General features: G+C 39.9%; 1 protein-coding gene across 5 annotated transcripts in view; it reads left to right on the forward strand.

Moving 5' to 3' along the window:
* Window positions 1-13,770, forward strand: part of atp11b (ATPase phospholipid transporting 11B) — a 52,799-nt gene that overhangs the window by 31,981 nt on the left and 7,048 nt on the right. For 2 of the 5 annotated variants that reach the window (XM_032525274.1, XM_032525276.1), the window contains 2 exons: window positions 48-213; window positions 9,916-10,079. In XM_032525274.1, the coding sequence (XP_032381165.1) occupies window positions 48-213; window positions 9,916-10,079 (330 nt within the window). Of the gene's footprint in view, window positions 1-47; window positions 214-3,227; window positions 3,314-7,182; window positions 7,320-9,915; window positions 10,080-13,770 lie in introns of those variants that run through there. The other 3 variants (XM_032525277.1, XR_004333371.1, XR_004333370.1) reach the window with 3 other exon arrangements.

Here is a 13,770-nt window from a genome sequence, read left to right on the forward strand (position 1 = left end):
TATATATATATATATATATAACCGTAGTTTGCCTTCCACTCTTCCAGGCCGTTCCTCCACACCCAGGACATGTACTTTGTATTTGTACACCTGCTGTCCAGCGGTTCAGCCTGGTTTGCCATCATCATCATCGTCATAACTTGCCTCTTTCCTGATGTGATTAAAAAGGTCTTCTATCGACATCTGCAGCCCACGAGCACACAGAAGAGTCAGGTAACATGGGGAGGAGGGAAGAAAGTAAAAGCAAAGACTTTTTCGGGTTTCTAGGCACCCTTTGTCAAGAAGTCCAGCCATTCCTGTAAAGTGGGTTATACTTCCAACGTTTTATTTCAAATTGGCTGGCATTTAAAGGGCAACTATTATATAGCATTTTCATGATTATACTTGCATTTTTTGGTTGTAAATGCATTCATTCTGTATTCACCCTCTGTGTGAGACGCTCTGTATGAGTGCCTGTTTCTTTAAACCCTCCTCCTGAAAAATCCCAGTCTGCTCTGATTGGCCAGGGTGCTTCCTGGAAACTTGGATGCTTCCACTCTGTGTTTCATTAGTTGAAGCTAGAGCTACTGCAACAGAGTATATAGTGGGACTTTGTACCGTGAAAAATCACCAATAAAGGCTTCTAAACCAAATATTACACAACCGGACATGTAGCAAAGTGACTGGAATTTGGCAGAGATTACAGCATGTAGCTTCCTAATAGTTAGCAGTATGCTAACGTTAGATAGTAGTGGAACAAAGCAGCACTTTCTACTGTCAAAAATAGATAAAGGCTTCTGAACCGAACACTACCCAATCGGACATGTTTCAGCAGGAATGCTACTTGGAATAGGGGTAAATTCAAAGTGCTTATATTATGCTCATTTTCAGGTTCATAATTGTATTTAGAAGTTGTACCAGAATAGGTTTATGTGACTTTATTTTCAAAAAACACCATATTTTTGTTGTACTCTATATAACATAACATTGTAAATTCCCCTCACGGGATTGATAAAGTATACCTTATTATATTATTATTATTATTATTATTATTTTTATTATTATATTGCTGTAGCTCCTCTTTTCAACATGTGTTGAGCTTTTTGTTTTAGCTACAGAGTGAGGCATTTCACTTCTGTCTTCTATCTTTGTTGGGAATCACACATGTGCAGTACCTAGGTTAGTACTAGTAGCTAATCAGAAGCAGAGTGTGAGGGCGTGCCACGATAGCAGCTAGGCAAGCAATATTTATAACGTGTGCTACAAAGTGATGCACGTTTGTCACGGAAGTAAAGGCTGGACTACAATAGAGCTGTTTGGAGCAGTTTGTGAACAATGTTTTCTGTTGGAGTTAAGTCCCTTTGGGGTGAAGCTTTTTTCATTTTTGAAACCTAACATGCACTAAGAGATATATAACACAAAGGAAAGGAAAGAAGACAAAAAGCCTAATATGATCCCTTTAACAACATTGGCAGGCAAAATGACATTGTTTATTGCCATTAGCCATGTAGCTACTTTAGTTAGCAGTTGACACAAATAGAATATAGAAGCAATTTCTGTAGTCAAAAATCGCCAAATAAAGGTTTTTGAACCAAATACTACTAACAGAAACTGTTTCAGGAGTAATGTGACTCAGAATTGGGGAGAATTTAACAGTTAGCATGTAGTTAATGCAACAATAACACCGTAGTGGCTTAAAAAACACACACTCCAGTCCTGCATACTTGGAGCAGATGATCAATCATGGAAGGCTTAGAGTTGCGTAACACTTAGTTGAGAGTAGAAAAAACTGTTGAAACCGGATTGTTCAGAATAGTTAAAAATCTGAACATTTTAGCTCACAGGGATTTGTCTAAAATACATTTACCTCATTATTTGAAGTTTTGGCCATGTTTAACATGAAAATCCAACACTATAACATTGTAGATATGACAGAAAACACAGAGAAGCATAATTGTGACCTTTTTAAAGAGGCTCATCCAGCAGTATTTATCTTTTTATTTCCCAGAGGTCTCCCTGCATTTTGCATGCCCTGCACCCTGCTGACCTGACTCCAAGGTGCAGCGTGGTCAGTCTTGCAGCAGTTCTTAACTCACCGTTTTATTATTTTTTAGTAAAACTTCTTGTACTAGCCTGCATTTCTTCTGGGCATTCACTTTGCCATAGTTACTCTGGGAATGGCAGATGTTGTCTGTGCTTATCTGCTTATAATGTTAGTTTAGTTTTGGTAAACTTGGATGTGTGAGTAGCATCCATTTACACTTCAACTTGCGTTGTTTTAGCTAAACTGTGGTTTGGTGACCGAAGCCAAAATGACCTTCTTTTTTGTTGAGTGGAAATCCTGATTTAAAAAGGCTGAAGGGCAGAATGAGAAAAAGAAGTCAGGCGGGGGAGTATAAGATCAGGTATCAAGATCAAACTTGTTGCAGTGGAACCGAAAATTATTTACTTGAATCAATGGGACCAATTGGACATTAGCTAGTCCATTACCACAGTTGTAATATAATTCTTCCAATTTTTGTAGGTGAAGAATGCTTAGTAGTATTTTCTGCAGGTCTGCAGCCTTAAAAGTAAAACTCATTAAAAGGGATAAAGTGCCACAGGGAAGGCCTAACATGCTCCAGTAGTTTTTTCTTCTGTGTGTAGTGTTAGATTTTACACTTATTCCTACTTGTATCACAAAAAATGGAAATGATTTCTTTTAATGTGACAAGAGCCTGGTGAGGGTAAAATGTCACAGTAACTCAAATTCTAGACACAGAGAGAAAATGTTCCGTCACATTATTCATTATTTCCTCAGCCTCTGTGGTCATGAGTTACCCACGTCTTTACAGCAGCTGCGTCGTGTTGAGTTGCACACACATACCACATGATTTGATTTTGATCCAATACACATGCACACATAGACAAACACACAGCGTGCATGGTCACCTCTTGACTTAATCTGTTATTGTAAAGATTTGTTTAGCTGGAGACTGTTTATGTTTTACCTTCTTCCTCCCTCCATTCAAAAGTTGCCTTGTTTATCAAGAAAACAATGAACTGCCTTTTCTAATCTTATGTGGTGTTTGATGTTTCTTCTCTAACCTTTGTCCCGTTTTGTCTTTGTGTGTATGTGTGTGTGATTCTGGAAGTGGATACCGTATACAATACATTTTTGAAAGTGTGTATGTATGAGATCTTGATCTAACGTGTGTTTGTGTGTGTGTGCGTGTGTGTTTTCCTCCTATCTGTGTATCCTGGCGTAGATGTATACCAACCGTGTGGCGATAGGGGATGACTTCATCGCTCTGCAGCCTCTGTCCAGAGCCAAAAGCCAGCTGGGCAAAATTAGGTAGAGGAGATGAGAGTGGGTCAGACCTGGGCTTAAAATTCATCTAATAATGAATTCAAATAACAGTATTCCAGGAGTGTTTTTTTAATGAGCAATATTTCTATGGTATCTGTATTTGTTTGGGAATAGTCAGCCAACATCACTGGTTTGTGTCGTCTCCCTGCATGGATGCTCCTTGAATGTCTATTTCAAATATTTTAGCACTAAAGGGCCAGTTTTTTTTTTTTTTGCAACATTTTTCATGTATAAAATAATAGAATATGATTGGTACCAAAAAAGCACATTACATACCTTTTTGAAACCAGGTGTTGAAATCTAATCTACAGCATAACATGGACAGCCCCTAGAAATATTGCTTTGTGAAACAAGCGCTCCTCTTTATGTGCATTCAGACAATACTGAAATGAAGTGTCTCCCAGGTCTGGACTTAATTTAGCCCCCCCTCAGGCCTGTTTCTAACACTGGCAGTACACTGACTGCAGAGACGTGTGCTGTTAATGTTGAAATTGTTGCTTTTCTGTTATATATATGACTGCATGCCCTGAATAAGCCAATCAGCATTCTCTGTGATTGGGTTAGGGAGGGGGAACTAAACATATAACATATTTTGGGGCTTTGTTTGGGTAGGAGATAATGCAAACGAATGTGACATCAAGCTGCTGCATGAGTTGTGCTTAAGTGAGAGGCTGACATAGAGAATGTGTTCTGAGACGTTCATCACTCCTGCATGGTTCTCATTATTCTCTTAGCTCCCCCCCCCCCCCCCCCCCCCCCCCCCCCCCCCCCCCCCCCCCCCCCCACCCCCCCCCCACCAATTTATGAACAAATGAATGACTGAGCGAATTAATTACTTAAAGAGTCCCTATTATATTCCTTTTCAGCATCATATTAGTACTCTTAGGGTCTACTAGAATAGGTCTACAGGCTTTGATGTTCATGTAATGTTTTTCATACTCTCCATTGCTGCAGTACTTCTGCCTGAAATACTCTGGCTTAGCTCTTGGCACCCTTTCCTGAAATGTGTGTGTTGTTTTACTTTATAGTAGGGCTGTCCCCTCTTAGTCGATTAGTCGACTAATCTGTGGTTTTGGTCTTAGTCGATTAAGATTTCTTTAGTAGATAAGTCATTTTTTATGCTTATTTGTGCTTAATTACTCATTTCCAAGAAACTTATGAGCACATTTCTGGTGAACACAAGATTTAAAGTGGTGCTTTTGCAGGATTAATTTTGTAGAAACTCAGTTTTACAGATGGTTAATTAACTACATTTATATTGTGCTTTTCTACTCTTAACCACCTCTCAAAACACACAGCTTTGTCGAATAAATCAACTAATCGATTAGTCGACAAAATCATGAGTGTTAGTCAACTAAGAAGTTCTTTAGTCGAGGACAGCCCTACTTTATAGATCTATTACGTACACAAAAAAACTATATAACACACTAAAAGACGGGTAAAATCCCAAAAAGCATAATAGGGGCTCTTTAATTGTCTTAGTTTTCTAATTTTTGTCCCCCCTAGCACTCATTATAGCGTGACAGCAATGTTGTCGTACAGGGCCCCTATTTGGGGTCCTGAGTTGTTATAACTGTCACTCCCTGCATCTGCATTAGCCCTAAATCAGAGCACTTGCTCAGACCTCCTGATCAACAGCTAGTGGTGGTGTCATACAACCTCAGTCTGGCATGCCACACTCATGTTAAAGTGACACATCATCCAGTCACATCGGGGCAGCCCATCACACCACCCCTTTTTATCTATAGCATGGTCCGCCCTCTTCACATATGCCCAGACAAACACACCCTCAAACTGGATTCACCCTCCTCACCTCAGAGTTGTACTCCCGCTGCATGGTTTTAGCAGACCCACAGCATAAGACTGATACCTCACTACAGCTGCATGACAGACACTTGGACCGGTCTGGGCTGCCTTGCACAGCAGCATGATGCTGGCTTTTTAGAAGCATGACAGGCTGCTGTGTTATTATCGCAGCCGTTTTTAACTGATGACTTGAAGATCTTGTTCCATCATTGCAGGTGTCACTAGAAACCGACTTGCTAACAATAATGTGAGCTCTCATTGATCGAAAAATAATCTTCATCTTGGACAGCTCTGTCTTGACTAGTCAACATAAAAATCTGCACATTAACTTACAATGAAAATAACTCTTATTTGAAGCCCTAGTATGGTAATGTCTTTTCAAGGCTAATGCTTTCTGCGTGCATATCCGATCCTTATAGCTATTTGGCATGTTAACTCTGATGGTTTTGTTGCACTTGCTAGGGAATGCTACTCTGTATGTATATAAATAGAAGCCTAGTTTGAGAAAGAAAAAAAAAACTGAGTTAGTATTCTTAATCACTAACAATGTAGGCAATGCAGGTCCCATTCCACACACTCAATGAGCAGAAAGGAATTGTGGGCTGACTGATCATAAGTTTTGTGTTCATTATGGCAAGGGAGGGTGCAAAGCACATTATGCAAAAGAGCTTCTATTACCTCCGTGCGAGATAAATTGTTTGTCGAATTGGTAGAACTAAACAAGATGCTCTTACTGGGTTCAAAATCAAAGTGTGTAGTCATGTTTATGTAGATACCGCAATTTATTCAGTTCTGTTGAATGAATTCCAGTATCTGTCTTTTTTTCTTAAATAGATTAGAGGGAGGTAATCACAAAAGAACCTAGAGCCCTCTCCTGGGTTTTCTGTTGTTTGCCTTCTCTGTAGCACTGATAGCTTCAGCAGCAGGTTAATTGGTTTGGATACTTCTAGATTTGCTCTTATCTGCACTACAAGGATGCGTCCCTCGAGATATCTTTCTTTTGCCTGCAGCTTCTTTCTGTGTTCAATTGTCTCTGCTTTCATGAGGAATTAAAGCCCTCCTCCAGTGACCTTATCTCACAGTGCCAATTAAGATGAGGTTCAGAAGTGTAGCAGGGGAATAAGACATGGGATGCACATTGGTGTCCTGTTATTTGCCTTGTGAGCCAAAAATGTGCTCTCAACTGTGTTGCCATGTTGAAGTTTGTTGGTGAGGTCACTTGTAAAGGGCTTTAAAAAAAGGACCAGCATTGATTTGGTCTCTTTGTACTGTATGTGTAATTGTATGAGAGCTCACTGTGGAATGAGGGTCAGAAATGTAATTAACTGCCCCCCTACAGTGCAGCCTGGACTGACTGACTGACTGACTGACTGACTGACTAACTGCTTGTTTACTAACGGACTCATTAATCTGCTGGTTAATAAAGAAGCAGCACTGAAAAACATATCCACTGTAGACCCAGTCATTTAGTCCCATATCAAGTCCATATATTCACAAAACAAATTTAAAACATTATTTTAAAACTTGCCCTTAATGAAAATCACCTCAAAAATGTTTTAACTGAGTAAATATTTGTCCTTTAGGATTGCATTGCAGCCCAGTTAATGGTGGCTGGTCACAGCGTTCTTGCTCAATACTGGACCAATTTCAAAGATTGTTGTTCAATCAGTCACTTGGAAAAATAGTGTCCAGGTTGAAAAAATATATAAATAAGTTCCCTTTAGTAAAAGTCAGAAACCTTAAAATGTACTCAGTTAAAAGTGGACCAGACTTTGTCTGACAATCTAATATGATGATTCGACACTAGTGCCTTTTCAAAATGTGTACTTCAGAAATTTCCTGAAAGTGTATCAAAACTAACTTTTTCAAGACTTAATATGAGACCAAAGGAATACTGGATATTTTTGCAGTGTGATCAGTTATCAACAGGCTTGCTTTACTTGTTATGTTGCTGTGTCGATGTCTGACCTACCCACAGTCTACCTGGCTGACTGAGGAGCTGTTTGACTAGCCAGCTGAGTTTACTGTAAGCATCTTGTGTCCTTCAGATGGAAGAGGGTGAGGGTTCAGTCGGCCCAGAATATGACCCTGTTAAAGCCCAGCGGAGCCCAGGGGAGGACAATTGGCACCTGCTAGCTGCTTATCCTCCCCCTGCTGTTCCCGGCCCAGACCCCTGCTCCCCTAGGTAGTAGTACCATACTTCCCTCCCATTGTTGTGCTGTCACTGCCCCAGAATTATGGCTTCACCCAAGGACTAACCACCCCTCTGCACGCCCTAACCGCTGCAGTCAACAACATATGTACTTATATTCCTTCAAAACACCCTGCACCTTCAGTCATTCACCCACGGCTGTATGCCACAGTTGCACCTGCACTAGCCCTTTTATTTCACATGGGAAAAAAATACTATACCTGTATCAGCCCTGTCTGTCTCACTTCCTGTATGAATGGCCCCATCCTCTCCCAGACATACCCTTCCATGAATTAGCTCATCCTTCCCTACACAGGTACAACTAACCCCGTCCCTTACCCAATCATTGTTGTCCTTATCCTATTCTACTCCGGTCTCAAGTCACCTTTCACTGTTGCTGATCAGATCTGGGATCAGAGTTTAGAGAGAGAGAGAGAATGCTGTTGGCATGCTGACTTCGTATTTGCTGTATATTTGTTCAACCATCTAATCCCACCATTGCAATACTTCATATTGAAGTCTTAATTATATCATTCTCTGCTTGTAAATATTTGATATTTCATAGAATCCCTTTTGCATTTCAAGAATGTTTTTTAAGTACAATTTTTAAGTTATTTTCTCTTTTGTGCTTTAATTTCAGACTTTCAGTATTTTGTTTTCTCGATATACAATGTGCGTGTTGTGAGTGTCACATAATACTGTAAACACATTTTAATTACATTTTCTTATGGAGAGTCACCAAAAAAATCTTGCCAAAGATACCCTGCTGTTTGGAGTTGTGTAAACCAACATAATGGGCTAAATAAAAAGGGCCACACACATGAACTTAAGCTGAACTCTATAGTTAATAAAGTAAATCAACAAGGGGATTATGTTACCCATATAGCTGTCACTGAGTCCTTGGCCATTTTATGACAAAACCTTCAATTTAGGGCATTGTTTTCTCGTAAATCTCAGTATACAAGAGAACTATATATAGGTTTGCTTGGTTGTACTTCAGTCATCAAATTGCTGCGGCTTCTCTAGAAATACATAATAACTTGCAATAAACAGTTCCTCAGAAACATACTTCTTTCTAGTTCATATCTCTGTTAAAGAGCATTGAAGAGCAAGTTTTGTTATAAAATAACTGTCACTGAATACTGCAGTACCTCAACTCTGCCCACCATTGCTTCTGATTTACATCAAAAGCCCTGTAATGACTGTTTCCGCTTCACAGATTGATTCGATTGGTAGATTAATTGACGATAAATCTTGTATTTTAGAGCTGCTGTGATTTGGCTGTTGCCACTGCTTTTACTGTATGTGTTTGGAATAATCATTCTACAACTTTTCTCTTTGCTTAACTGTTAATCTTTTTTCAAAAGGAGAAAAAGCAATATGTTCCGATAGAGAAGGAGCAAAAGCACACATTTATTATCCGGGGACACCTGACCTTGCCAGGGTAAATCACATTGTCCTGTCTGTGTGTTTTGCTTTTGCAAGCCAAGAACCAGAAGTTTGGTTTCATGCCAACAGTGTCTCCAATTTCTGCTGCAGAGAGATGCAAAAACAGCAACAGCACAATCCAAAGCACTGTGGAATACATAGGTCACACATTCAACTACAAAATAGGCAAATGTTGGGCTATTCACAGGAGACAACATCAAATGATAAAATATGGAAGTTCAAAAATTGAACATTTTTAAGATACCTCAACTTTCTTATTGTAGACCATAACAACCTTCTTTTTTTGGTTGACTTAGCTTCCCATATGCTGAAGAAAACTGAAGGTTTTAGAACTTTGAAAAGAACAGAGAAGTTTCTGTTCTCCTGAGTTAAGTTTTAAATCTTAACATCTAATTAATCTCCACAAAAAATAATAATTTTATAATCGCAAAATGTACAAATTTAAGTTGTAGGTTTAATCTATCGTTATGTTGTCCCATTATGCTGTAGAAAAGGACCATACAGGATGCAAACTACATGAGTGTAACCTCGCACTCTGTTTCATCTTTGTCTCCCTGCTCTTCCCTTTTCTCACCTCTCTCTCTCTCTCTCTCTCTCTCTCTCTCTCTCTCTCGGGTGCTGACTCAGAATGACAGAGCCACCTGACCCTGCAGGTTTCTAGGCAACAACTTCATTCAGCTTTTTCTACCAATGTATTTCTGGCTAACTGAAAAGTTTGATTAGTCATAAAAATATGTTTTCAGTATTATTGTTAGTGAGAGGTTTGTGTACAACCACCCTTACATACAATTTGACCTTGTTTCCTGTTTTCTCAAAGATGTTTACAGGTTTTATGTATTTTTTGCAACATTTCAGTCCCTTGTCAAGCATGTTTTGAATGTTTTCCCTGTACACCATTCTTTCTGTGACAGCATGCAATATGTTATCCTCCAGTCATCCATCATCCTGTCAGAATGCGACAGTGAAACTGTGCTGTGTTGGTATTAATTTTTTTCTCTTCTCTCCTCTTTCTCCACTTGCTTCTCCCTCTTTTGCCCTCTGTTCTCTCTTTTTTCTTAACCTCGCTGTGCGACTCTCCAACTTTTCACATCACCCTTTCCTTCTGCTCTCCCTGTGCTCTCACACCCTCTTTCTCCTCCAGTCTCTATCAGCCCCCCAGGCGCAGGCCCTCAGCTGTGTGGAGTCCATGTGCTGCTATCAACATGGGCAGAGCGGCTGTTCCCGCCTGGCCAGCCTCCTGGAGCAAATGACCAGGCAGTGTCAGGCCAGCACCAATCATTGCCACACATCCAGCCGCAGCAACAGGTGGGGAGGACAACAACAAGAAACAGTGCTTATGGATCCCGATAAACCCACACCACCTCTTGGTGTTAAAGATTTGTGCTGCAGTCCTTGACTGTTATAGGCCATTATGTGGCCACAACTCTACTGTAAGTCTTTTTTTTGTAAAGATTCGATGCAGGTTGAGCATACTGTTGTGGATGAGCAGGGTTTCAGGCAGTCAAAGAAACTGATTTTAAGGTGCGCCGTAGCATAACTTGTGGACAACAACCAAACAAGGAGGCGGAAGATGTGTTGATCAAGCCATCATGGACTGCACTATTCTGAGTTTCTTATTTCCGTCAAAGTCTTGAGTCTGAACATTTTGATCAAGCTGACAAAACAATGCGCTTAATTGCATATCCACAGTAGTGTACTATCTAACTAAATATATCATTAACACCTTGTAACCAAAATCATAGAGACCAATGACTGAATAGATTGTGATGACCATGCCTTCTTCATAGCATGCACTGCAATGGCAGTCTAGCCAGGGAGAATTTGGTATTTGTATTAGGACCTTACAACAGAGACATGCTGCGATATACAGGCACCCAACAGGGCTTAATGCTACACTATGTAACCTGTCTTGTCTATCTAGCCCCTACATTGGGGTGGGTTGGTCTATTAGCCCATGTGTCTATGTCCTAATCATCTATGCTATGATCTGTTTTTCCTGTCTGTCTTGTCTGTCTCTTCTGTTTCTGTTCAGTATTCTCTTAAAATCAAAGTTTGCAGTCCAAATTAGCCCAATTAGCCAGTTTTCAAGGAGAACTGCCTGATCTCTAATGCACTTTAACAGACGACACCATTGTCTATTTGTCAATTATTAAGTTGACTTGTTAGCTTTAGGTTGACTCCTAGATTTTCTTGTAGGCCCTCTTGTTCATTTGAGTGCTTCTCCACTTGAGGTGAGGCTAGCTGGTCGAACACTATATGATCCGAGTCACCAAATTTGGATGAACACATCTCTAGTATTAACCTACGAATGAAGAGATGTGAAAGTGCTTTCTAAGTGATGGGTTGTGGCGACTTAGCTTTCAAGCTGCATTTGGCAATTTTGCATGATGTCAGTTAACTGCACATAGTGAGCTCTCAGTAAGTGCACATAAAACGCTCTTTTCTGTTGCAGCTCAGCTTTGTGATACAGGATGATAAAACAACAACTTGTTTTTTGTTAAAAATTATTACTATTTTTGCCTAGTGCAGCTTTAGTGCAGACAAGTAAGCTGAGTTCACTGTTTGCTGGGCTGCCCAATCAGCAGTTTCAGAGATATTGTGTCTTTTCTGCTGAATCCCAGAGACTCAGTGGGGTCATTGATTAATTGACCTGATCAGCCCTTTCTGCTGAGTAATCAATACTACCCAACACAGCTTGGGACTCTTAGTATTGATTACATCAGTAATGAAGATGTAGCATTCTTGCTCTTTGTGTGTGAAACTTGCAGTGAAACTTGCACAGAGGCATGTTTGTTCATGTCTGTGTGTGTAAGTGTTTAAGTGTGTAAGTGTGTGTGTGTGTGTGTGTGTGTGTGTGTGTGTGTGTGTGTGTGTGTGTGTAAGTGTGTGTGTATAGGTGTAAAGGTAATGACAGCATGCAGGTCAAACAAGGAATGCACTGTCCATCCCTTCTGCCCCTTTGGACAGCAACCTGTAGACTCTGTGGTTGAGTAGATGAATGTGTCATCCTGGTCAGTCAGGCCTGGGAGATGTAGTACAGCAGTCTTATGAGCAATCTCATACTAGATACACACAATTGTGACTGGCTGTTAACAACATCAGTTTGAAAAAATCCTCCTCTAATAATCATCTGATGATTTGTAACTTTGATTCAGCCAGTCAGGAGCATAGTATGGGTTGTACATTTTAATACTCATGCCTTTTAATATTCCTTAGATAGAGGTGGTTGGGATATGATACATTAAATAATATGATTTCAATTGCTGTCAGGATCCCTTCACTGTAAGAAAATAGTCTTTGCTCCGGGGTCAAATATCCACTTAATGCATTATTACAGTTAGATGAATTTCTTCCTGTGGGAGTGATTGATGTGTTTACTAACTTTTGCACAAAGCAGCCAATTGAATTCTGCCAACTGAGCAAACAGCAGCCAATTAGTACTCCCAGAAGGATAAACATAAAACATTAGTTAAAAAGCTCTGCTTAGATGGGCTTCATACTGTAGATTCAGAAAGGACACAATCAACAAATAGAATTGGGCCTGAATATGAAGGTTTAGTTTTTATCTCTTGTGTTCTTAGCTTACTACCAACTCTCCTGGTCTTCTCTTCCCCTTCTCACCCCTCTCCACCTCCTCACCCCTCCTTTACTTTCCACGTACCTTCGTCTCTTTTTTCCCCTTCCTCTTCTTTACCTTCTGGGTTTGAGGAAGTAAAGCAGAAAACCACAGAATAAATGAAAGACTAGTGAGACTACATTTGGCCTTAATGCTAGGATACTGCCATAGGGGGAAAGGGAATGTATCCACCCAGTCCTATATATCATACTTAATGACTGCAGGACACATAGTAAGCATATTTACAAACATATCTAATACTTAAAGTATTTATCTGTTATATATTGGAAGCCCAACTGTAGCTGGCTGCTTGATGACACAGCTGAATCATGGCTAAGGGGGACAATGCAGTAACGGACACGGATGTCCTGAGTCAAAGATGTTTTTTCATAATATACTTGATACATGCCAGTGTGAATTTGTCAAATCTGACCAGCTGCGCCTTCATCTGAATGTCAAACAAGTTATACTTAGATCTTTAAATGTAAAAAAAAGAAAGACTTTTAACTTCCATTGGCATTTTCAAGAAAGGCTACTTAAACATCAAAGATAGTTGAAAGTGAATAAATATACTTGGTAGTATCTGGATATATAAAAAGATGCTGTTAAACCGTCCTACACGATTATTTTGTCAGCAAACTTTACTCTCCAAGTCTGCTTTGAAGCAGGATTGTTGAACCTTTGAAATTTTATTAAAAGTTGCAACCTCTATTCATCTTCTCTAAGTAAATGCATCATTATTTTAAAAAATAATGGTTAAATAAAAAAATAAAAAACGAAATGAAAAACACCGTAGATGAAAACTCTGCTACTGTCTGACATCCCTTGCGCCTAGTCGTCCTCTTATCATAGAACAAGGGTACCCTAAACCAGAGAGGCTGCTGTGAAAATTAGTCCCAGAGTCTTTTTTTGGGCTACTTCCTGTATCTGTTAGTCTTTTTCTACTGGATCCTGAAGCCTTATATGTGCTTCTGAGAAGAGGCCAACTTTGGAGACATGCTTGTTTTATCACCAGGGGTGTTCCAGGTGGGTGGAGTTTACCGTCTTCAGTGGTTTGAATTACTGTATAAAACTCCACCTGTCTTGTCCACTACAGGCTACAAAACAAGAATGCCCAGACTCTGTCTTGTTGCATGGGGGCCGCTGTTGCCTTTGGTACTTTGTATACAATGTAAACCTGTATGTATTTGTGCCCCCTCACACACTCGTCCTTTGCACTTGTCTTCTTTTTTCTTCTCTGTCTGTCTGTGTCCTTGTCCTTCTGTGTCTGAAATCTGCATATTCTGCATGTTGTTCAACCTCCCAGATTATTAATTCATGTACTGTTAACGTCCCCCATGAGCTTTGTCTTGTCAGAAATCTGCCTATTCAGTTTTTTTG

Source organism: Etheostoma spectabile, chromosome 9, assembly GCF_008692095.1.
Source record: "Etheostoma spectabile isolate EspeVRDwgs_2016 chromosome 9, UIUC_Espe_1.0, whole genome shotgun sequence".
NCBI classification, from domain to species: Eukaryota; Metazoa; Chordata; class Actinopteri; order Perciformes; family Percidae; genus Etheostoma; species Etheostoma spectabile.